We start from the raw sequence: 25,933 nt of genomic DNA, 5'->3' as shown, positions 1-25,933 counted from the left end.
TCCCCACAAACGACTGCTTTCTAAACTAAGGTCTATTGGTCTTAGTGAAGTCGTTTGCACATGGATAGAAAACTGGCTACAGGATCGGGTACAGAGGGTGGTCCACTTTTGTTTAACTTGTTCATAAATGACTTAGGGGAGGGTATTATAAGCAATGTATCAGTGTTTGCAGATGACACAAAACTCTGCAGACCAGTCAATTCTATCAAGGATGTGGCATCCTTGCAGCAGGATCTTGACCAACTGGCAATCTGGGCGGCTAAGTGGCAGATGAGATTTAATGTGGATAAATGTAAGGTCATGCACCTGGGATGTAAAAATATGCAAGCCACTAATACCCTTAATGGGACTGCACTAGGCAAATCCATAATGGAGAAGGACCTTGGAGTCCTTGTAGATAATAAACTTGGCTGTAGCAAGCAATGCCAGGCAGCAGCTGCAAGGGCAAACAAGATTTTGAGCTGTATTAAAAGGGGTATAGATTCACGGGAGGAGGGGGTTATTCTTCCCTTTACAGAGCGCTGGTAAGGCCCCATCTAGAATATGCTGTTCAGTTCTGGTCTCCAGTGCTCAAACGGGACATGATTGAGTTAGAGAGGGTCCAGAGAAGGGTAATTAAGCTGGTTAAGGGTATGGAAAGTCTCAGTTATAAAGAAAGACTGGCCAAGTTGGGTCTGTTTACACTGGAGAAGAGGCGCTTAAGAGGTGACATGATAACTATGTATAAATATATAAGGGGATCATATAATAACCTCTCTAATGCTTTATTTACCAGTAGGTCCTTCCAACGGACACGAGGGCACCCACTCCATTTAGAAGAAGGGAGGTTCCATTTAAATATTAGGAAAGGATTTTTTACAGTGAGAGCTTTGAAGTTGTGGAATTCCCTCCCCGAATCAGTCGTGCTGGCTGATACATTATATAACTTTAAGAAGGGGTTGGATAGCTTTTTAGCAAGTGAGGGAATACAGGGTTATGGGAGATAGCTCTTAGTACCAGTTGATCCAGGGACTGGTCCGATTGCCATCTTGGAGTCAGGAAGGAATTTTTTCCCCTCTGCGGCAAATTAGAAAGACTTTAGATGGGGTTTTTTGCCTTCCTCTGGATCAACTAGTAGTTAGGCAGGTTATATATAGGCATTATGGTTGAATGTGATGGACATGTCTTTTTTCAACCCAACTTACTATGTTACTATGTTACGATCAGCTTTGATAATTACGGGAACATCATTAGGGAACCAGAAATCAGTCTACGCAAGATGACTTAAAATATCTGAAAACATAATTAGCAGGTAAGGTTCATTGCCTGGCCACCATTTTATTCAAGAAAAAAAACCACCAAACTTTATGAGGCATAAGAAATATTGCCTGGGGTCTGCTATATTGTAGATGATGTTCCCATTCGCTCTCCACCAAGTGCTACTGCACTGCAGGACACAATGTCAGGAGATACATTCATCCCTTATTTAATAATAAAAAATGATACAATGTAATTTTCTCTGTATAACTTTAAATCAGACTTAATGTTTCTTAGTATATACCATATTTCCTAAAATATCTTTCCATGTTGATACACTGTTATTGTTAGCTTTACACTTAATTTTACCAGTCTTTGCTTATATCTATTAAAGCCTCCTCAGGTATCAGTAATGGAAACTGAGGGATTTAGATATAGGCCAGGCAATCTTACTATTTCGTTAAAATTGTTTACTTGCTAAGCTGCATGAATCCATACTGGTGGCAAACAATCATATTGGGTTTATTTAAAGTTTAAATGATTTTTAGTAAGTATGGTGATCCAGATTACAGAAAGATGCCTTATCTTATTTAGTTGAGTTGCTGTATCTGTATAGGGAAAAACAACAACAACTGGAACTGTAAACTGACATGATTCAGAAACAGGGCCAGATTATTTCAAATATTACTCCCAATCAGTGCTGGGACTAACAACTTTATTTACACTCATATTTACATATTTACACTCTCTACTCTTTCTATCCTCTACTCTGAGTAAATGACTATGCCATTGTAGAAATACCACTTAATTTTAATTATTGTTCTTCAGCCCATTCAGTGAAACTGCTTGTCCTTTCTTTACAAATGGTTAACTTATTGCATTTTGTTAGCGTGCTCCTCCTCCTGCCTGCACCATGACTGTGGTTCTCTGGAGTAAGCTGGCATCTCTTACCAGCTGGCTTCAGCTCCAGCCATCATTTCTGAGCACCATGGCCACAATAAATATTTAATCCACACTTTAAAAACTTGCTGACAGCCCCAAACGCAGCCTTGCGTTACAATGTAACATGTCACAGTGTACAGGGGATCTGGAGAACAGTCTAAATAACCTCTAAAAAAGCCAGAGGGCATTCAAAGACTAAAGATTAATGGTGATTAAAAATATTGTGGGCACTGAGGAAACCTCTCACTGAAAACATCCACAAGCCCTGTAGGAATCTTAAATCATTAGCATGGCCTATCTGGTTAGCAAACTGGGTTTTAATGCAAATGCCTTTTACTGATATGTGAGCAGTTGCATTAGAATATGGAGGCAATTAAGTAATGACATGTCCAAAACCACTAGCAGAGACCAAAGTCAAATATGCATAGAATTAATGATAATAAAAAGAGCCGTTTCTGTCTCTGAGAACCCTTTAAAAAATATCATATACTAAATACAAGAAAACACAGTTGGTAAAATTCACAAATGTACCCTATATATCACTGAGTTATCCCACAGGGATATTAGGTGCTGACAATTTAAAAGGACAGCTACATTTATTGGCACTATATGTTTTGCTTCTTTTGAACCTTACTCAGGTGCTGACAAAGGTAGTGAGGTAATACAACATGTGCCTATAATGATACATAGCTTTTTCAGCATTTAATCCACCTGGGGTTTATGTTAGTGAAGGCAACTGTAATAAATTGGTCTGAAACAGTTCCAATATGGAGGGCATAGGAAACACTGGTGTCCTTAAAAGACACTAATACTTGTGTCTGATCAAAAGGAAAGTGCAAAGCACTTCAATGGATGCATTGGACCTTTGTCTGTACCCTTATAGATTCACCTTCAGGTTTAGTATGTTATAGACTGGCCTATTCTTAGCAAGTTTTCAATTGGTCTTAATTTTGTATTCCTTGTAGTTTTTTAATTATGTGCCTTTCTGTTACCTGTGTTTAAATTGGAGTCATAGACCGCGGCAGCCAAAAAACTATTGCCCTGTGAGGCTACAGTTTTATTGTTATTGTTACTTTTTATTACTTATTTTTTTATTCAGGCCCTCTCCTACTCATATTTCTGTCTTTCTTTCAAGCCACTGTTTGGTTGCTAGGATAAATTGAACCTTAGCAACCAGATGGCTGCTGAAATTCCAAACTGGAGAGCTGCTGAACAAAAAGTTAAATAATTAAAAAACCATAAATAATAAATAATGAAGACCAATTGCAAATTGTCTCAGAATAGCACTCTCTACATCATATTAAAAGTTCGTTTCAAAGGAACAATCTAAAATTGTAGGATTAAAGGCAGAAAAATAACAAATCAGATGATGTTCTGGCCATTAATTAACAGACAACAATCGCACAAAATCGCTGTCCCAGAAATGTTTGTGACATTTGGAAACTTTGATCCTGGGAATGACATTTGCACTTAAATGTGTAATACAGGTATGGGATCCGTTATCCGGAAACCCATTATCCAGAAAGTTCCAAATTACAGAAAGCCCATTTCCCATAGACTCTATTTTAATCAAATAATTTAGATTTTTAAAATTGGTTATCTTTTTTTATGTAATAATAAAACAGTACCTTATATTTGATCCCAACTAAGATATAATTAATCCTTATTGGGGGCAAAACAATCCTATTGGGTTTAATTAATGTATGTGAATTTTTTGTAGACTTAAGGTATAAAGATCCAAATTACAGAAAAACTCCTTATCCGGAATACCCTTGATCTCGAGCATTCTGGATAAAGTGTCCTATACCTGTACATGTTTATATGTCATAGGTCACTCATGGATATTGTCAGGCAATGCATGCAAACATATTATTGCTATCCCTCAGGAATTTTTTAACCTGTCCAATCACCTAAACCACCATAGTACGAAAATTGTTGGGACAATTATTCAGAGCCCACACACAGTCTGAAAATTGTATTTGTTTCATATGATTACATCAGCACTTTTATGGCCAGCTTAAAACTCTGCTGGTGCAATAATAATAAAAAAATAAATAGATGACAATGATCAGAGGCGGGCCAAGTCAGGCGAGCGCCCTAGGCGACTCAGCCAGCCACCTCGCCCCCACCGTTTCCCCCTCTTTCCCTCACCGCACGTGTACAAATGCACGCACACGCGGGGACGCCGTAGAGGGGGGCACGCAGACACCGTGCAGGGAGGGAGCGTCGGAAAATCATTGGTGGGGGTAAAAGATCCTGGACTAGGGGTTGGCAAGAGTTACCTGCCTAGCACCCCCTCACTGTTGCACCCTAGGCAGGTGCCTCTTCTGCCTACCCCTAGTTTCAATCTATGTGAAATCTTTATTATTTTCTTTAATACTTCATTTATGGTATTACTATTGTCTTTCCACAATGTTTAACTAGTGGCCAACCTTATATTACCTGTTACTAATATAATAACAGGCATGACTTAGGGGCTCATTTACTAAAACTAAAAAGTCCGAACTGAAAAAGTGCTCACAAGGGAAAGGGACATTCTACATGATCTCTGCAAGTTTAAGCTGGCAAATTTTTGGATATGTATTTTTAGTCATTTGGTCGCATAGTAAAAAGAAACTTTTTTTCCCGCAACCTTTAGCACTAAAAATCCAAATTGGAAAAAAAAACTGAGCGTTATTTAATGCCCCCCTTAGTATGCTACAAGCATTTACCATACTGTATATCAATGGAGTGCTGCAGGGTGCACTGACTTCCTGGTTATAAGGCAGATGGATACCTGAAGCAGCTATACATAGAGGAGGGGGTGTTAAAGTAAACAATAGAGGACATGCAGGTGCTGTCACATTCCGTGAATTCCACACTCATTATCCTATTTAAAGGCCCAGATTGGCAGCATATCACAGAAGATGGTCGAGGGTGTGTACTGGGGCCTTGATAACATATCTCATATTTATCAGAGCTTATTGACGATAGCTGTCACATGTGCACTCTCACCTGATCAACTGTGCAAAAGATAGCTGTGATATAAAGAGACAGTACTTACTCAAGGTCTTTTTAACCACTTGTAGAATCATTTAGGCAAAAAAAAATGTTCACAGTAGAATGTATTTTTTTACTTTCCATGATTTCCTGAACCAAATCCTCTGACTACAGAAAACAAGTGCAGTATGTAAGAAAAATGTATGAGATGCCAGTCATATAGAGGCATGTTATCTATACACAACCTGTCTGGCTGTTTGGCTATCAGTCTCATCGGCCCTGTCATTGCACACAGCCTCCTCCTGCAACATCACGGCCCATATACATCCTGGCTAAAAGCTACATCTAAACACACATATATGGCAATAATGTAGACAAAGAAGATATTATACTGTGGTGCAGTATAATTGACTATTATATTGATATACAATTCTCTATTCTGCTATACAGGAACGTGTGCATAAGCAAAGTTATATATATAAAAATACAGGTATGGGGTCTGATTTCCAAAATGCTTGGGACCTGGGGTTTGCTGGATAAGGGGATGTGGGGAGATTAGTTGTCCATAATAAATCCCTGCAACCGCGGGCAACAAATCTCCCTGAAATGTGTTGCAAAGTCATGCAAAGTTTCCTTCTGCAGGCAACTTTGGAAAATTAAACGCTGCGTATGCCTTTCCACTGGCAGTTTACTTTATTGCAGGTGGAAAGGCATTTTGGCATTTGCTGCTTGCGGTAGAAAAGATATATCATGGGCAACTAATCTCCCCATGGGACATAAGCCTTAAACACAGAATAGTGTTAACTTATCAGACCAGGAGGTTTGAAATTTCCCATCCTATATAAACCCCTCCACAAATGATTTCATGTTAGTGGGCACTGAAATGTAAAAAATATGTAATACCAGTGTAATTAAAAGAGAACCATAGGTTAAGTATCATTGTATGGGGAAATTAGTCGTCAGAGATAAATCTCTACTTCTGCAGATGACTAATTTTCCCAAAGAGCCTTTCCACCAGCAATAAGGGGAATTGCCAGTGGTAAGGCATCACTTTGATTTTCTGAAGTCACACACAGTTTCCTCCTGCAGGGAACTGTGTGTGACTTTGGAAAACCGAAGCGAAGTGTAGGCCTTTCCACTGATGAATCCCTTTTTTGCCAGTGAAATGGCTTTTCTGTGAGATCAGATGCCCATGGTAGCAGAGATTTATCACAGGTGACTAATCTCCCTGTGGAACATTACCCTAAGCAGGGTTTGAGTTTCATGTACTTTCTTTTAAATAGACATTGCCTGGCCATTTGTAAAGGGTATTGCTCCTCTTCAAATTATACATGAGTGAGTGATCCTATGTTGCACAACAGCAGAAGTAATAGAGAAAACACTTCATAGACAGACTTGTGATAATAAAGACCAGCAGAACCAGCATCTGCTAAGAGGAGGGATGAAGTACAAACATGTCAACTAATCTCATGTCATTAGGGTGATAATAATCAACTTTGGGATCTTTAAAACCTTCATCCTCTTCTCTCAAAATGGTTACATGAAATAAGGTCTCGAAAATTCCTAAACCATTATCCCTAAAAGTATGGAATGCCCAGGAGGGGTGCTACAGTTTCAGTATACAAGAATGAAAAAGACCATGGGTTATACATGCTGTCTGTATCATCAATGTTTAAGTCCCTCCTTTTAAATGATGTAGAAAGAGACTGGTTTTTTTTGCAGTTGGATTTCAACATATAAAAATTGTAATGTTTTGTGCACACAATGTCCTAGTTCTATGGGGAAATATAAATAAAAATAATTCCTTCTTACAAAATGGACATAAATGGCTCTTTTCTTTGTCAAGCAACTCCAGCTAAGGACAATGCAGGTTTCCAGTTAAATTTAATATTAGTCAAACAAACTTGTTTATCAAGCAAATCTGCAGTTCATATAATGTGACTTAAAGAAATTCCACGTTATACAATTCTTTCACATTGTGCATACATTTATTGCTAATATGCCAAAATTATTACTCATAAGTTTAAAATGCTGTGTTTTTTATAGCAGTGACTATAGTTCTTGTAGAACTTGTAGTTCATTTTGACAGAAAGGAGTTTGTCGCTGATATGTTGTATGGGTGTTGCCTTATCTACTTTTCAGAGATATATCAACTCAAGCAATAAGGCTTATTACATATAAACCTAGAGGCAGTACTTAGCCTATGAAGAAGCCAAACAAGGCTCCCAAGTGAAAAGTATATGAGATAGGAGGCTGAAAAGGCCTCAGAAGCAATTGGAGGGAAAGTCTCTGAGGTGCTGTGCATGCTATCAGCAGGCAGGGTTGCCAACTTGCCAGTATTTTACCGGCCCTGCCAATAAAACAAAGCTTAGTGCCGGAAAAAAGATTATATGATATAAGAAAGCCAGTATTTTTTTTTTCAAAAATGTGGCAACCTAATTAGCTTTTAGTTGATTAGTGGCATTATATTGTACTGTGGCCATTTACCCCTTCAGAGTAGGAGAGGCATGTCATTTATTACATAGCGCTTAGCATAACAGGCTTCCCCAGCATTGCTGAAATGTTACAGATACCTATAAATCAAGTATCACTGGCAGATATTAACTAACCCAGCATTAATCCATACTAATGCCAATACAACACCAGATTACTTCTTTTTTAGGTGATTGGTAAGACAAGAGGATGTCTTGGATATAAGCATTGTTGTAAGTCCTACATCACAATCTATGATCTTCAGTAGCACTACCAGATTATATGCTGCTTGGTTTCATTTGATGGTTTGTGAATTACTTGCTTTTATCAACGCCTACTTAATTATTTGTGTGTATTTGTATTTTGCATTATCACATTATCTTGGGTTTGTACATTTCCCTACTGCTGCTGCAGTAGTTCTTGCCTGCTGGAAGGGGAGTACTAACCTGCACTGGCTCAGGGGTAAGCTGTACCACATGCTGGAGCCGCTCGCTGTGATGGTGCCGTGACTCCTCTTCATACACAGCATCTCGTTCATGTTGAGGCAGAGCCAGAAAGCGTCGGATGGTGCACAAGTTCTCCCAAAGAGTGCGGTTCTCAGGACTGGGGTTTTCCTTCCATCGGAGGAGTTCGCAGAGCCATCCCTGCAGAACAGAATGAATTTTACTAAATGTGTTGGTGAAACAAACAGACCATAAAGCAGAAAGGGCGACCTTCTGGTTTCTTCTGATATCTCTATGTAAAGCAGAGACAGGGCACTGCAATCCTAACAGAATAAGAACACCTACTGCAATGTAGAACAAATAGCTTGAAGACTAGGACACAAAACTCTGAATCAGGAAGTTCTGGGTTTGATTCCTGACAACTCCAGTTCCAGATTTCAATTGCCTTGGACTTTAGGAACTGCAGATGCAATGTACATTTCATTTTACTGGGAAAAGCAGTTATAGATGTGCACCCCTAAAGCCTATTATTTTTATATGCCAGGGTCTTGTTGTGTTGAAATAGTTCTGTGTACAGCCTTGCTTATAACTAGCAGATCAATAACAATAAAGATATTCCATGGATATTTACGATATAAGCCTTGTTACCCTGTGCCCCTGTAACATTTTATGATTATAATTGTAATTTTATACGTTTTTAACAAAGAGGCTGATTGCCTAAAGGGGTTACCTAAAACCTTTGGAACATTTCCCTGCCTCTCCCCCCAATACTTCTACATTGTCTAGATGCATTGTCTGTTGATCCCTGGGATACCTGTTGATACCTGCAGACTAAAAAGGATCTCCGCCCAACAAGGCCCTAGGATCCAGAGGGACCATTTAGGAGCAAAATATGTGATGTTTCTCCAGAAAATAAGACTACAATGTGAGGGGGCGAGAACACAATCCCATGTACAGAGTTTGAGGAATATAGCAGGTTGAAGAACACTGGATGAAGAAATTGTTGGTGATGGAGAACACTGGTGTTTAAAGAGAAAAATAAAGCAGGGAAAAAGATTTGGGAAAAAAATGTACTAGTTTGACAACATCACTAAACGTGTAGATCTTGATATATATATCTATGAAATATGATCATCTTTAGACCTATGCCAGTTGTATTATGGGTCAAATGCCACACTAACCCAAAATTTGAATGTTTTACTTTCTGAACTTTGACTTGCTGTTTTCCTTGGTTGTGTTCCTTGGAATGATTTTTAAAAGAACTGCTGTGTTGTACAATATGGAAATGGAAAGTATGCACAGTCCAGGATCCTTGAGTGAGAACCTTTGTATTAATGACAGTTCAGATAGATAGATAGATAGATAGATAGGAAGACAGAGAGATCATTGGTAAACTGCACATAACACCCCTCATAGGAATGGCTTATTATTTGGCTTAAGTTTGCATTTCATGTTTCTGAATTTAAGCAAATAAATTGGACAAGTGCATCAAAGTCTGTGTATTGTAGACTAGACGATTAACTCTTCAACCTCTAATGCCCTCACTTACTCTCTTCCTCCCCTCTTTCCCCTGGTCTCTCCCTAAACATAAATAAATAGGGGGGGGAATGCAAGATTTGATTATCTTCGCTGTATCGGCCAAGGCAGAAACACCAGCTGTTCTTATTGTGCTTCGTCTTCCTCATGGCCCCGATGTTAATAACCTGATCATTCCATTTTCTCCTTCAACTGCCGGCTGCAAAGCACAGAGCAGAGAGAGAAAGAGCTCCTGCCCATCTGTAGCAGCTGTAGGCACTGAACTGTGAAGGCACTGGGGATTTATCGGGTAATCTGTAACACAAGACTGCCTTGTTTTTACAAGAGAAAGGCCACATTTGCACAGACCTGTTCTATTCTTGCAATAAAGTGGAAGAAGGAATGAACGAAAGGGAGACTTTTTTAGAAGTGTTAGTGAGTCTTCAGAAGGGCAGGCTAAAGTACATCATGATGCATAGGTTAAGTAACTAAAATGGTTTGGGTGGAGGCTGGCCCACATTATAAGCAGTCTGTGTCTTCTCTTTATTTCATTTTAAGTATGAAATAAAGAGAAGAGTAATGAATTATTTTCTGCATGTGTACATATATATATATACATAGAGAGAGCTATTATATTCCTGCCTATAGAATAGGCCTTCTTCATAGAATTGAGCAAACATCACTACCAACAGTGAGTATTAATCTCTGGTGATGCTTCTGGTGGGGAAAGCAGTATAGCAGCTTCCAGTCTCATGAAAAAACACAGATAATAAGGAAGCACTGAACTGTAACCAACCCACAGCCGTAAACTGTAATGCAGAATAAGTAGAATATAAAGGCTCCATACTGGGGAAATGGAATGCAAGTCATTAACTAACAAAACTGTAAGGTTTTGTTGCTAAATCTAACACCTTTACTTTGGTTTGAAATATCTGTTTGCACTATATTTATTTATGTCTTTTCTTAAAGCAAAAATAAACTGTATGTCTTTCTGCATATGGTATGGTTATAACCACTACTTATACTTATTATAGATGCGGGTCATTATTAATATTGGCAAAGGGAAGGTCCATGAGCAGCCCTTATCCAACAAATGCTGGTCAAAATTGATACATTTTAATTGTAACAATTGCATAGCAAGGGCCACCGGCACCAGTTCTCAAGCATTTTGTCACACTTAGCCTGGAGCAGCAGCAATTAAAACACACCCTAAGTGCATTACAGTCCAACCAAGCACAGCACTAGTAGACATGTCAACTTTCCTGTATTTTCTGGAGTTTCCCAGGTAGAATAGGGGTATTGTGAGGTGGATCAGACCGTAAAAAATATTCTCAGGTTGATGTTTCTGCACGAGACTTTTTAGGACTCTAAGTTGTAGTAGCCACCTAAAAAGAATAACAATTATACACTCTAGTGTCCTCTCTGCCCTACACTAAAACAAGCCCTATATGGACTTTTATGGAGAGAAGTAAGGTACCTGTGTCTCCTTTGCTTAATTAGGTACTGCAGGGCTGAATATAAACTGAGGACATTGCTTTAATAGAATACACAGACATCTGTACTTATACAGAATGTGATCACTCTTTAGGGTTCAAAAAAAGGGGGAGAGTGCATTTTGCAATTTGTCCCCATGGAATTTGCATCTAGCACCTACAGGCAATTCTCTGCACTTCCAGAATATTGTACAGTGCAAGTGTTGCTCCTGTCTCTGTATGTGGTACTGCCTCCCCTTAAGACAGAGCAACATGTGGCACATGTAATTCTCCTGTCACACCCCTAGCTTGTGTGATTCAGAACATGGAAGCCAGTAGTGCCAAAGTGCTAGGGTGCTCGGTCCTACTTACAACAAGGCATTAAGTACAGGTCTTCAATAAAAATTTGCTCTTAGAACCCTGAGGCCCAACTCCCAGAATATGTATCTGATAGTAAAGGACTCCCTTGCACCTAATAGCATTGTGCTCTGCTGTCTGTGCTGGATTGAAAAACTGGCACACACCAAAGAGTGTAGATGCAGGACCAGATGACCTAAGACTCTTTGCCAAACAAGCAGATCTTTTCCGATATGTCCACCTGAAGGGGCAAATGATTGAATCACAACAACATGCCATCGGGGTGAAGACCGCATTCACAAACCAATGTGCACCTTGCCCCTATGGAATTTTAAAGCCACCCAATCAATATCTGTACCATTGTTGGCAGATATTGGTTAGACAGGCCTGTTGGAGGGCACCATACACTGCTGACACAGTCTGGAAGGACCGAACTAGCAGCTTTTATTGCCCCATGTATGACCACATTAAGGATCACACTTTTGCAGCCCATGTTGCTTTTGTAATACTGCCTAGACCATTTGTATTCCCATCCTTTGTAAAGACTGCTTGATAAGTACATCATTCTAATATTATTTTGTTAGTTTAATATGTCAAGTCATAAAACAAATGAATACACATAGTTTTGAAATGGAAAATGCTTCCTAGTTTTCTGTCAAACAGCTGCAATGAATATTAGCCCAGACATAGTAATATTGTCTGTACAGATGTTAGAAAAACAGGGGGGCACTCCGGATAAACAAAGCGTTCTTGGTAGCTCAACAAGTTAAAGTAAAATCAGTATAGTTTATTCAAACTTACACATAATTCTATAAAGCCTTATGCGTTTCTTACCTAGGTGGGTACTTAGTCATAGGCTGAATAACAATCTACGAACGCATATTATTTAAAGCAAAACTAGCCAATCAAATTACAAAAAGGTTGACCAATCACAATATGTATATAATTAAAGTTAATTACGTAACAATTGTGGTAAATTATCATTTACCACAATTGCTACGTAATTAACTTTAATTAAAAATGTGGACTACTATATTGATACAGTTGGACAGTACTGTACAATACTAATAGGCATAGTCTTTATGTAGTACAATATCTTGCCTTTATACTATTAATAATGTACTATTAATATACTATTAATACTTAATAGAGACTCAACTGAGTGTCAAGTACAAAAAATTTCAGACATAAAGGCTGAACTATGAAGTAGCTATTCCAGAACTTTAAAGTGAAAATCTCACATTGCGCGTTATGGAGGTAATTATTGTGTTACAGCTTTACTTTATGTTTCTTTTTCTATATATCACATTCACATACACTATGGTCAATTTTATCATTAGACTTTGAATCTGTCTGTATGTTTTTTAAAGTGTGGGAGGAAACCAGAGTTCCTGGAGGAAACCCGCAGAAGCATAGGGAGAACATACAAACTCCTTGCACTGCCTTGGCAGGAATCCAACCTATTAGAAACAGCACAGGCAGTACATTAGATAAATTAGATAAATACTTTGACCGATATCACGTGCAATTTATTTGATCAAGTGATATTCAATGTTACCATCTGATAAATCACAAATCATATTTTATGAACATGTATTAGCAAGTTTATACAGAAGGCAGCAAACATCTGCTTTAAAGGAGATATAAAAATTAAGAATGTACCAGAGAATTATACTTCTCTAAACATAGGATTGTGCTTAAAAAAGTTGTGTTTTGGACTGATTTATTGAGACATTCCACCAAAACCCCACTAGTCCCTCCCATCTGTTCTACTTCCTGCTGGCTGAATTCTCTGGATGTGCAGGGGACCAGCTGGCTGACCTGATAGGGAACTGAATCCTGTCTTTGCTTGTGTGAGTACAAGGCTGTGATTGGCTCTCCCCCTCCTGCTGTGCTTCTGGCAGGGACCGTTGGGACACTCCCACCCTTCATTAGAAACAGGGACAGAGAACTGATAGGATCTATAGGGAGCTCCAATAAAGGGGCCATTGTTACAGAGAGGATTAATGTTTAGCCCAAAGTGAAACCAGCACTGTATATTATTCATAATGGCCTACAAAATTTGGGTTTTTTCCATTTATCCAATATGTCTCCTTTAAGTAAACCACTTTGATCAAAATAGATATGCCTAATGGACATAATTATAATTTTAATTTGAAGATAAGGAGGAATGCAGTTGTCACATGGAGTTCAAATAAGTCTCTGCAGTAAATAAGAGTTTGCATCAGTGGTCCCTAACCAGTGGCTAGGGAATAACATGTTGCTCACCAACCCCTTGGATGTTGCTCCCAGTGGCCTCAAAGCAAGTGCTTATTTTTGAATTTCTGGCTTGGAGGAAAGTTATGGTTGCATAAAAAACAGGTGTAATGTCAAAGAAAGTCTCCTGTAGCCAGTCCACAAAGGGTACTATCGGGATACCAAATAACCAAATACCGCCTTTATTTGGTACCCCCAGGTAAGTATTCATGCTTGTGTTGCTCCCCAACTGTTTTTACATTTGAATGTGGCTCACAGGTAGAAAGGTTGGGGATACTTGGTTTACATAATCGATTTTCTCTTTGCAAACATAAATTCACAATTTGCAAATTCAGCTTAGTAAATATTTTTCCATCTTTATAACTATAAACAGAGCAGTGTAAATATGTTCACTGTGCGACTAATTCTGCTAAGAGTATTTCAAGGGTCCCAAGACACATAAGTCACACATTTAAATGGCAGCAGATTGGTCAGCCTACAAACAACCTGTTGTACTGCTGGCTACCTGGAGATACTGCTGCATGCTGCTAACTGAATGTACAGGCAATGGGAATACAGACAGCAAATATAAAAAAAAACATTATTTCAGATAAAAGACAAACCCAAACCCAGTGCAATGTGATGTTCAGGTCCCCAGTTCCGAGGCCCTAAAAGTGATATGTTTGTGTATGAATTTAAATTACTTAAGTGACCAACACTGACAAAAGAGGGGTGTAAGAGTGTTTTGTTAAAATCACAAGTTGTGTTTTTTATGGGGGTTTTTTTTAAGCCTACTTGTCATTGTGGATATATTTTACTCACCTCTCTAGCAGACAATTGGTTAATGACTATATGCACAGGATATCTGCTTATCAGAAAATACAAGTCTCTGTATTTCCCACACAGCTGTGCAAGACTATGCCTACATGGTAATATCAGGTAAATCAACGGTGTTTTGCACAGTAGGGGTCTGCCATCTTGACCCCCCTGATAAGAATAAGCACTTAGCCGACCATTCCACACACACACCTCCTGCCACCATACATTAACCACAGCAGGTCCTGAACGAATCCCAGCTTCAGCCATATTGCTCCAAGGGTACCCAGCTGCCAAAATAATTAGCTTATGCATGTATCAGCTGCTTGTGCAATTTTTATAAATAATAACCAACCTGCAGAGCAGAAACATTTTCATGAGCTAATATTAGCAATAATTTGCACAGTAATTGGGTGGGTGATAGATCTGCCATATGGACAGGCAAAGAGATTCATGAAAAGAGATAGAGTAGATAAATGGTAAATGGGGATGTTTAGGTAATATATATATACACATATACACTGTACTATATAAATAGTATACAGATATATAACTACACTGTTCCCTTTAATTGGCTGTTTTAATTTAATAAAGTGAATATGTTTTTGCAGAGCCATTTATGCTATTAAAACTGATTTAAAGATTCCACTGCTGATGCTTAGTTTGAGCTCAGTCCTTCTGCAGACCTCAGTAGTTCTACACAGAGCACATTCCTGCAGTTACAGGGAGTACATAGCAGTACAAAACAAACACCTGTGCTATTGTGGACTGTCAGGGTGATAACTATCCCTAAAAGTAGCGGAGACACAAGGTCCACTGCACCAACAAATGTACAAGCAAAGTTTGTATCATCTAAAACATGGCAGTCCAGGGAGCCATTGAACATCTATCAAAAATGCCATTGAAAATCTATCATACTGCCCTCCTTCACCTGAAAACCTGACATTGCATTTATGGAGACCATAAATGTGTTGCTATGCAGTGTTGGTATAAGTTGTTGTAAATGACCCCCCATTTATTGTTATTGGGGTTAACATCTCATTGCATTTTGCCATGGAGTTAGTGGGTGGAGGGAGCACGATTAGATCTAGTTACCTTCATAAAAGACTCACCATGCCCAGATGTTACACATCAGCAACCCTCATAGATTTCATTAGTTTCACCCTCTTAAATATCAGAAGTCTTCAGCTCTTAAAAGAATTAGTAGGTTGAGAGCTATGCAGAAACTCATAAATCTGCTTGGTGTGATCTTAAAAAGGAGACTAGCAAGTGACAGCAAGATAAGAGAGAGAGGAACGTGAAATATGTCAAGTTAAACATATTTACTTTGCCTCTGTGGCATAAAATATGAGCTGTGTTTCAACTTGACACTTTGGTATGTCTCACCTTGAGAAAGGTCTATCACTGTTGAATGTTTGTCTAATTTTGCAAGAGAAAAAAACATGTATTCAGGATCCTTTAAAGTAAAGGTCAAAAATAAGTTTTCTTTTAGACCTTCCCAAACTCTCATCAATTTGTACCTGTCCAATTGGGTGTTCTAAGTACTTTGGCTTCCAATAGACTAACAACTCTCACACAGCTATTTCCCATGGAACACAAAAAAAAGTAAAGTAGCCTAGATGTACGGGGAAAAAAAGAAGTTCATGTTCATTTGGCCTGTTAATTGTAGCTTCACTAGACCCAGCAGGCAATGAATAGGAGCAGAATGGCACTGTTTCTGAAGTGTTGTCGGAATGCCATGAATATCACATGCATACAAAAAAAATGACTGCAATATATGTGTATGTGTGTGTGTGTGGAAATTAAGTGCATGGACATTTCATGTCCTCTGCATCTATTCCTCGACAAGTAAAACCCTTGGTTTGAGGAACAAAGCAAGTTAATATTTATACTACGTACACATTTATTCTCTGAGCTGCAACATATCATACAATATACAGGGCTGCATCCACAGGCACAAATCTTTGATGCAACCAGTTGGCAAAAGCTGATGTGCAGCTTCAAGTTCAAGGGATTTCTTCAATCTAGTGGCCAAAGTACACAAAAAGTCATTACATGTTAAAAAAGAATTGAACACCAAGCAGTTTCAAAGTAGTTCAGTGGTTGCTGAACTTTTTAAATTTAAGCCCCTGCTGTAGGTCCAATTTGTTCAGGGACCCAAGCTCATAACAGGGTTATAGATATCAGAAAAAACATGTGTATCATTTGTCCACTGGACAGTAAATTTTCATGCTCACCCTAACTGACCTTCAGGTTAGGTTTAAAGGACATGTCAACCCCAAAAATAAGTTTTGTCCTAACAAAAGAAAACATATTTCTAAGTAACTTTCCATTCTGAATTTACTAAAAAATTCAGTGCTTTAAAAGTTATGTGTAAATGTAATTGCTATTGAAAGCAGCATTTGCTAAACTCCTGGCTGTTATCCCATGTAATGACAAGTGGAGGGGGCAATGACAAAGGAGCTAGAGGTAGGCAGGAGAGGCTCCTTCCTGGCGCCCCCCAATCATTGCACCCTAGGCAGTTGCCTCTACTGCCTTCCCCTAGTTCCAGCCCTGATGAATGTATATTGCAAAGTTGCTTAGAATTCAGTTTTCTATTATTAGGCAAAAAAATTATATTCTGGGTTGACTTGTCCTTTAAGGTGTATGTAGGAGAGTAAACACAGTATGTATGTTACCCTAATAAGTCTTCAGGCTAAGCCCCCTGTCACTGATCCAGACCCCAGGCACCCCTACAGAAGACAGTTGGGCAAGCACCGGCTGCTGTGTAATGCTACCTCCACATTTGTAAAATGCATTTGACTAGCAAGCAATGCAACAATTGACATGTGATAGTACATCAAGCAAAAATGCACTCATTTACCTGGCACGCGAGTGTTGTTTTTAAAAAGAATTCCAAACAGATACAAAATAATGGCTTGTGTATGCTGTATCTGAAACAGTAACCTTTACACAGGCTATTCAGAATTAACCCATAACTGTCCCTCTGCTACTACAGAAATTCAGTAGTTATTGAGTCAACATGAGTTGAGTATGCATAACATTGCTTTTTGACACAACAGCATTTCAGTCTGGACCCATGTGAGATTTAATTTTCATGCTGCAACAATATATGTGTCTGTGTGTGTTTCAAATGAGTAGTTTGCCTGGGAAACCCATGTTTGTTTCAGGAAACTGACTGTGGCTAGTGTAAAATCATCAGAGAGGGCTTATATGTCAGAAAGCAAGGGCACAACCATATGAAAGGATTTTTGTGGGTCGAAACTTTCCCTGGGAGCTGGTTCTGGTACTTAACATGGAGTTAAAGGAAGCTGTTGTTGGTCTGTGGCAGATACTTTTATGCCAAGTCTGTGACCCACACCTCTTGCTAAGGCGGCCCATAAAAACGTCCATTACATTCTGCACAACTTTGATATTCACATGAGGGGGAACAGAGAGGGGAAAAAAGGGCACGTTTGCAAAACCAATTGTGCCGTTTTTCACATTTACTGCACGTTTTCCACATATGTCATTTATTACAGCGTGGAAAACCGTTAAATGCACAGTAGTTTTGCCAAGTAGCATTATGCATTTAGCAGCTTTGGCCATTTAACAGTTCCAGCCCTCATTATATTCCGCCATGTGTTATATAGGAGGATTTCTAAGCAGATTCATTTAGCAGTTTAAGTAGGTGCCTGGTGGTTTTTGCTACAATGCATTTCATGGCAAGGTAGAAGACTAAAGGGGGCTGTGTATGAGGTCTCCTTATCAATACACTGAACCCTATTAGTGATTAGTGTAATGTAGCAGCAAGACCAGAGTACAAACATGTCAGGATTAGCAAAACTATGTCATTAACAATGAAAACACAATGGGGTTCATGCTCTTGTTTCTGCAGTATTCCATAGAGGGCTTATATCATCTTATATGTGGCTTGTAGCAGCCAAGACACAAATCTAAACAATAATAGTGGGTTTCTGATTCACTATTGGCTATAACAGGCCTTTAGAACAGGCCACACGAAACTCTGACCTTACAAATATACATAAGGAAAACTTTTCAGCAGTTGCAAACAAGTAGAATTACAGGTATGGGACCTGTTATCCAGAATGCTCGGGACCTGGGGTTTTCCGGATAAGGGATCTTTCCGTAATTTGGATCTACAAACTTAAGTCTGCTAAAAATCATTTAAATATTGAATAAACCCAATAGGCTTGTTTTACCTCCAATAACGATTAATTATATCTTAGTTAGGATCAAGTACAAGGTACAGTTTTATTATTACAGAGAAAAAGGAAATCATTTTTAAAAATTAGAATTATTTGCTTATAATGGAGTCTATGGGACATGGCCTTTCCGTAATTCAGAATTTTCTGGATTGGGATGGGTTTCCGGATATGGGATCCCATACCTGTACTAATAAATGTCACAGTGGACTTGCCCAGAATGGCATTGGTGTACCTATGATGTCATTTGCATCCATGTTCAATGCTTTCAGTGGTTTTAGTCATTTTGGATATATGAATCTTTTTATATAGTACTACTTGTTTAGTCAAATAGATTAATAGTACAGACAAGGGGATCAAACACTGCAGCAAACATATATATATATATATATATAATACATTATTTTCCTGTAGGAGTCATAGGACATTAAGATGAAACTTTAATATCACAAATAGTGATGAGTGAATCTGTCTCGTTTTGCTTCGGGAAATATTTGAGAATCTTTGAAAAAATTCATGAAACACTGAAAATGATGTGTGTCAAAAAAAATTGGTTGTGTGTGGTATTTGTTTAAAGTGTGCTGAAATTTTTTTGATGTACAACAATATTTTGTCATGCTCCGTATTTTCCCGCAGCAAATTTTTGCACCCATTTTTTGAAAAAATCCGGCAATAGCAAAATGCAGAAATTTGCAGCAAATCCATTTGCACCAAAACATTTTGCTCATCACTAGTCACAAATTCTTTCCACCACACAAGGCAGGATCCAGTTATGTGAGATTTAGGGACAATGCCAGTTTGTTTTTCAAGATATTCAAGCTAAAAAACCATCTTCCATCTAATTCCATCTGGACTCACTCAATATATATCCAGTCAGTCCAGATGGAATTAGATTTGCATTGGGGGCTCTTTTTGTAACAAAGTTTTAATTTGTTTTTTTTTATTTTTTAGAAATATCTTTTATACACAGTTCTTCTATTCCAATCAGCATATGCATAGCACCAAACTGTACAGGCGTTACGAGAAACATAATGTAGATCTACAGTTTAGTACTGGTTTGTGTATATATATTTGTTATACAATAAGTTAATAATAATATATATTTTTTTTATTATAAATAAATATATATACACAAACCAATACTAAACTCTAATCTGTAGCTCAGCATTATGTTTCAGCTAATGCCTGTTCAGTTCGGTGCTGTGCATAGGCTGAATGAAATAGAAGAACTGCGTATAAAAGATATTTCTGAAAATAAAAAAAACTTTGTTAATGCAAAAAGAGCCTCCAAAGCACTGAGCAAGTCTCAGGCTTGGCTAGCTTTATAAATGTATCTTTGTTGTCTGGCTCTCATTATCAAACCACTTGGCTCAGATACCTCCAACATAATTCATCTTAAGCCCCATAAACAGCATCCGTGTGTTCAATACCTTATTTAGAAGATTCCTTTAAGTGAGCTTTATTTTCTCTTATTAAACTCACACAATAATGGTAACCTCACCCAAAAATGCTGGTCATTAACTGCAAAACCCATGAAACGTCTGCATGACTTATATCTCCCTAATGGGATGTTAGGAGTTTTTTTGCTCAAGTGTCTGTGAAAGTTTCCTTATTAGACAGGCATGGGGCTATCTGTGAAAATTCAAAACAGGCGCATGTATTATTTATGGTGGCATATTCCATGACCAATCAGGTGTAAGTTTCTCATCACCATGTGCTCAGACTGCATAGTTCTCATGGGTAGCAAATCCTCTGAATTCTATTAACATCAGCTGGAACATGAAATGTTCTGTTCTTAAGTCAAAATTTTGCACAGAGAGGTAAGCTTCAGCACTCCGATGAAACTACAAATCCCAAGATCCTCCTGCTAGCTGCGACAGCTACAACACCAGAGGCTACCTATCCTTGAACTAATACTTTAATAACTGCATACAGAGCGTAGCCCTATTTCAGAAGAACTAAATTGGGGGTGGGGGGGAGGGGGTGGAGTCTGTATAAAACAAAAGGGGATGTGGACGTTTTATTTAAACTGATGTATAACTCCAACAAAACGTTTTGGATAAAGTGATGGAATTTTCTGTTAATTAATATGCACATAAACCTTTATGTGTTATATACTGTTACATTCCCTACTGCTACAGCCTTAGTGTGGCTTAAAGGCTCATTTACAAAGGTAAAAATAGCTAAGCAAAAAGTAAGCATTCACTGAATCTATTTACAAAGTACTTGGGTCTAACATGCCAATAAGCCTCTTCAGCCCTCTCTCATGCAAGTGCACGCCCTGAGCCAAGTCAACTCTGGAATTACCAGCAGCCTGGACCTGCCAATAATTCCAACAAGTTGCATCACTGACACACGCCAAGTGAAGTGGAAGCAAATGCCATAAAGAGAAACTCTCTTTATGTTTTTAAAGAAATAAACATACTTTCCGGTTACCTTCAGACATATGAAACTCTTATCTGTTTATTTAAGTAGCAGAACTATTACACAGCCATGTGAGAATGGAGAACATCACTGTTTAGCTGTTCTGGGCAGTTAGGGTGGCCATACATGTTCAGATTTAAGTCTTCTTCTAACGAACGTTCAACAGAGGATGTTCTGAACATGAAATAGTTGGCAGACACAAATCACACAAAAGTGACTTCCGGGAAATGCATTGTAGGTCTCCCAAGAATATCGTCAGATATACAATAAATGCAGAGATTTTATCGTTATTTGACCAGAATTTTCTAACCTGGTCGACCAAACAACCATTTGCACAGTACAACAATTATTGGGATGATAAGTAGCTGCTACAAGTGTCTGTGAAAGTTTCCTTAATAGGCCACACGACAAATCTATCCCACAGGCTAGAATGTAATTTGGCGGTGGGATGGCATACGCGGAGCAGTGATTTGCCAAAAATTGCCAAAGTTGCCTTGAGAGGAAACTTCAGTGATTTCGGCACAGCGTATGCCATCCCACCGGCGATTTACATTCTAACCGGTGGGATGGCATTTCAGGAGATTAGTCGCCCGCGACAAGGGAGATTTGTCACACGGCAAGTAATCTCCCCGTTTGTCATGGCCCTAAAGCTTCTTGTAAAGGATCTATAACTCAAAAGGAGGGACATGGAAAACATAAGCCATTTAACCTGAAACTATCGCATATGCTATATAGGATTGTATCAATAATAGTAAACGGGACAAGTGCTATGATGAAGCAGCTTCTAACCAGCCCAGTCTGTTATCTGGCCTGATTAGACTGACTGTGTGAAGTGATACTACAATGGTCTTTTTGCAGAAACTTTTATTAGAAGTCCAATCTTGTGTGTGCAAATCAAATTCTGTATCTGCTGAACTAATCCTTTTTTAATAGAAACAGTTTCTTTTACAGAAACATGTTTTTTTTACATTTAGTCTTAAACATACTGCACAGTTGTGCGCAGTTTCCATTAGATGCAGTTAGGACAGACCTGAGGCACATCTTTTGGTATGTTTCAACAAGCTTTGAAGTGCATTTTGGTACTTTTCCGAACATTGCATGGTTGCATATATTAAGCCTTTCTGTTGCAGGTCTCTTTGATCTTGCCACACTGCGTCATGTCAGTAAAAGTAGTGTGGCACATAAGATAGGGAGACCAGGAATTATGGTATTTTTATGCCTATGCTGTAAGTTCTGTGGTGGTGGCACTAAATGTTTCATAGGAGAATGAAAGTAAAACTCACTAGGTTGTGCCAAGCTAGATTTCTACCCTATGCCAGCATTTGCTCCCATTTTATGGAGGTACTTTTAGCAAACTGCGCAGCCAACATCTTCCTGTTTGCCAGTTCCTTGGCATCCCATACCCCGAGTGAAGCTTGGCAGATGCAAAGTACAGGAACGGCCAAAGATGTTCTGTATTTCCCATGCCCCTGCACAAGAGGGGATGCCTGGGAACAGCTAAGAAGATGCAGCTGCACACTCTGTAGAAAGTACCCCAGATCATTGCGTTTTTAAAGAAAGAGAGTGTCAGGCCAAGTAGCAGGTTAGGAAATAGAGCTACTAGGGGGTGTCTAACAAATTGGCAGCTACAGTGCTTTTTACTTGAATTCTCCTTTACATGGTGCAAGCTGGCCCTACCAGTGGTTGCTGAAGGAATTCTAGGAGTTCCACATCTGGATGGCTTTTGATAGGATCCAGATGTATTTCCATAAAGATATCATGCCCTACAATCAAACTCACCTGACTTTTATTTGCAGCTACTTTGGCAAAGAGAGCTTGGGACACCTTAGCCCGTTTCATCTCCTGCTGAATCTCATCATAAACAACAGCTGTGATGTTAACATTGGAGCCTTCTCCTTCTACTTTCACTTGAATGTCTGATGTCGGAGTGCTGGAGGTTTTCATCTGGAGGAGAGAAGAATGGCAGTAAATAATTTGCATGAACCATCTGTGCAGAAATTGTCACAGGATTTAGATCGGTCACTGCCAAAGAGAATTAGCTACAGTGGGACATTTCCTGTCCATAGCTGTAATCAGGTTAATTGTGACTGGGAATAACGGCCACTGAAGAATATGGAAAGGCTGGGAGAGCAATTCTTCTCTGGTTATGGGCAGAGCTGCAACTAACAAAACATAGCACTTACAGTAAGGATGTAGGGAAGTGACAAGTAACACATATATTTGTACTAAAAAACATGAAACTTATATATATATATATATATATATATATATATATATATATATATATATATATATATATATATATATATATATATATATAAAGAAAAAAAGAGAGTGAGAGACCTAAGGTGCACCATAGGTGCCTGAGCTGAGAAACAACATAAAAAATGCAGAAGAACGGCACTCACAGGCTTTGCTGAATCGATCTTTAAAAGGTTTATTTTGCTCAACGTTTCTGTCCTCCACAGAGACCCTCGTCAGGAGTCAAACAGTGCAACCAGATCCACAGTAGTGTGGCAGAATTTAAACCCCCACAAATTCCTGGCGCCAAAACTGATTGCACAGCAACCATAGCAAGCATGTCACCTGTGGCAACTGTTCATTTAAACATACATGCAATGCAGCAGACATAAAATATGTGTGTGCTAGAACTCCAAAAGTTGTTTGAAAAAGGAATAGCAGAAATTATAGGCTTGCATCAGAAAGATTAAGAAAAAGATGCCACACAGAGAAAACCATATCAAACAGAATGCAGAGGTAGAAAGACCCTTATATGCCATATCCTTTTAGAAAGCAATTTTTGAAGTGCCATTCTTATGCATTTCATATATATATATATATATACATATATTAGATCTCCATTTATTGGGTTGGTGGGAGGCTATTGGGACCTATGCACACTTGAAATGCCAGGGCATATTTTGAATCCCAGACTGGACCTAATAGATGTTATTTATCTAGTATAGTATGACCAGATATAGCAAACATCTGGTCCCTTAAGATACTGGACTGAACTAATTTTTTCTCATGCTCCTCTTTGTTCTTAATCCCTCCTAGAGAAGGTTCTATAGGAGAAAAATATTTCTGCCACTTAAAAAATCCCATCTTGACTGGGTTCTCAGATAATCCCGGAGACAGTGTGTTAACCTCCAGGTACACAATGAAAGTATATATAACATTTCCAGCTACTTTTTCATTCCTATTGCTGGATAAAGGCCTTAGTGCAGCAAGCAATTCTCCCAGAAAAAATGAGAAAATGGGTACAGATCTCTAAATAATAAATTACTACTCAATTTAAGGCACTCCCTCATGTCCCTCTCATTCTTTATTAAACATATATGTATGTCATCTGAGCACATAGCTCTGGCTATGATTATCCTCATTATGCTAACCAGTCGGACACCCAATTTCACCTAGGAAATCAGCAGAAATGAAAAGAGAAATTCATTTCGCATCCAAGGCCCCAGGTTGCCTCTGATTTGCGCCTTTAATTTTCTTAAACTGTTATTGTTATTTTCTGTATTCTGCCGTAATAGTTTAATTCAATGATTTTTCTCAACAGCTGACAAATGAAGGGCAATGGAAAAAAAATATGAGCAGTACAAAATGATCTGCCGCTTAATACAAAGAACTGACAAGGAAATACTTGGTGTAAAAAGGAATTACAGGGATATTAGGTGATGGCATTTAAAAAGCAGGCAGTCCAATCTGTCCATACACATTACTACAAATCTTGATATCAGAGGACTCCCCCATGACTATCCAGGGGTTCTTTTATTTAGTCTCTCTATTTATGTTTATTGTATAGGGGTGGTTACCATTGTTTCTGTAGTTGTTAATAATTGTACTATTGAAAATATGTAGTCCTGTTAGAGGCTATATAAACTCAAGGTTCAGAGGTGTAGAGCCTTAGTAGATTTAGAGTTCTGACTTTAGTACACAGATGTTTGAAATGCAACTGGCAGTTGTTATGCCCAGGATACAATTTTTTATTAATCATTTCACTGCATGTAGAGTCATTAACCTTTAGCATTTGCCCAACTAGGACAGTAAAAATGTTAATGTGTTAGAAATCAGTGGAGGTTGAAGGAAACGCTTCATAACTTTCGCACATGTAAGTACAGTTAATGTCTACTATACAGGAGTCATTCAAGAGTAAAAACAAAGGAACAATGAAGTTGAGTCTAGAACAGGTCTTTTAAACAGGACAGCCAGCTCTGGGAAATCCATATGTATGCATACATATTAAGCAAGCTGTCTTACATAATGAGGTTGACGAGATTTAATCACAATTATAAATCCAGTAAAAATTGTGAATGCTATAGATCATGATCCAGTTTCATGCTTCATAGAAAGAACCTTTGATTAGAATAGTTGCTAGGTTTATTGCTCATTGCTCTGTGTACATGGAACTATGGTACGGTAACTCTGCGAAAGTGATTAGGATTTTTGGGGGCAAGGCTTTCTTGGAAAATGATATGTTTCAGATAAAGCTGTCAAGTTGTTCTTTTGTTTTGCCTTGGAATAACTGCACAGTTGTTAAGGACATAGTACTATCTCTGCTTATAAAGTGTTCTGAAGCCGGACCAGATTTGTGTTAGAACACTCCTCAAAACTTCTCATGAGAATGACAACAAATGCAACACAATTTACTCAGCAGACAAATGTTAATTAGCACCAGCTGCATACTAATGAACACTCTGAAACTCCGTATCTATGTTGGGCTTATAAGAACATTGCATCAGCAATAGAAATGAGTGCAGTGGGTGCAAGAAAAAAAAATCAATAAGGCCTTTAGGATCAGTGTAGTGAAGTGACAGAACATTAAGTTTAGAAA

At 38.5% G+C, this 25,933-nt stretch overlaps 1 protein-coding gene across 4 annotated transcripts in view; it reads right to left on the bottom strand.

Annotated features, from left to right (window-relative positions):
- satb2 (SATB homeobox 2) overlaps positions 1-25,933 on the bottom strand; it is a 111,881-nt gene that overhangs the window by 19,105 nt on the left and 66,843 nt on the right. For all 4 annotated transcript variants that reach the window (XM_031893396.1, XM_031893397.1, XM_031893395.1 and 1 more), the window contains 2 exons: positions 22,876-23,040; positions 8,076-8,273 (listed from right to left, as the gene is read on the bottom strand). In XM_031893396.1, the coding sequence (XP_031749256.1) occupies positions 8,076-8,273; positions 22,876-23,040 (363 nt within the window). The remainder of the gene's footprint in view (positions 1-8,075; positions 8,274-22,875; positions 23,041-25,933) is intronic.

Source organism: Xenopus tropicalis, chromosome 9 (assembly GCF_000004195.4).
Source record: "Xenopus tropicalis strain Nigerian chromosome 9, UCB_Xtro_10.0, whole genome shotgun sequence".
Taxonomy (NCBI): domain Eukaryota; kingdom Metazoa; phylum Chordata; class Amphibia; order Anura; family Pipidae; genus Xenopus; species Xenopus tropicalis.
Note: the sequence above shows the minus strand (reverse complement) of the source record. Positions and strands in the feature narration are given on the sequence as shown.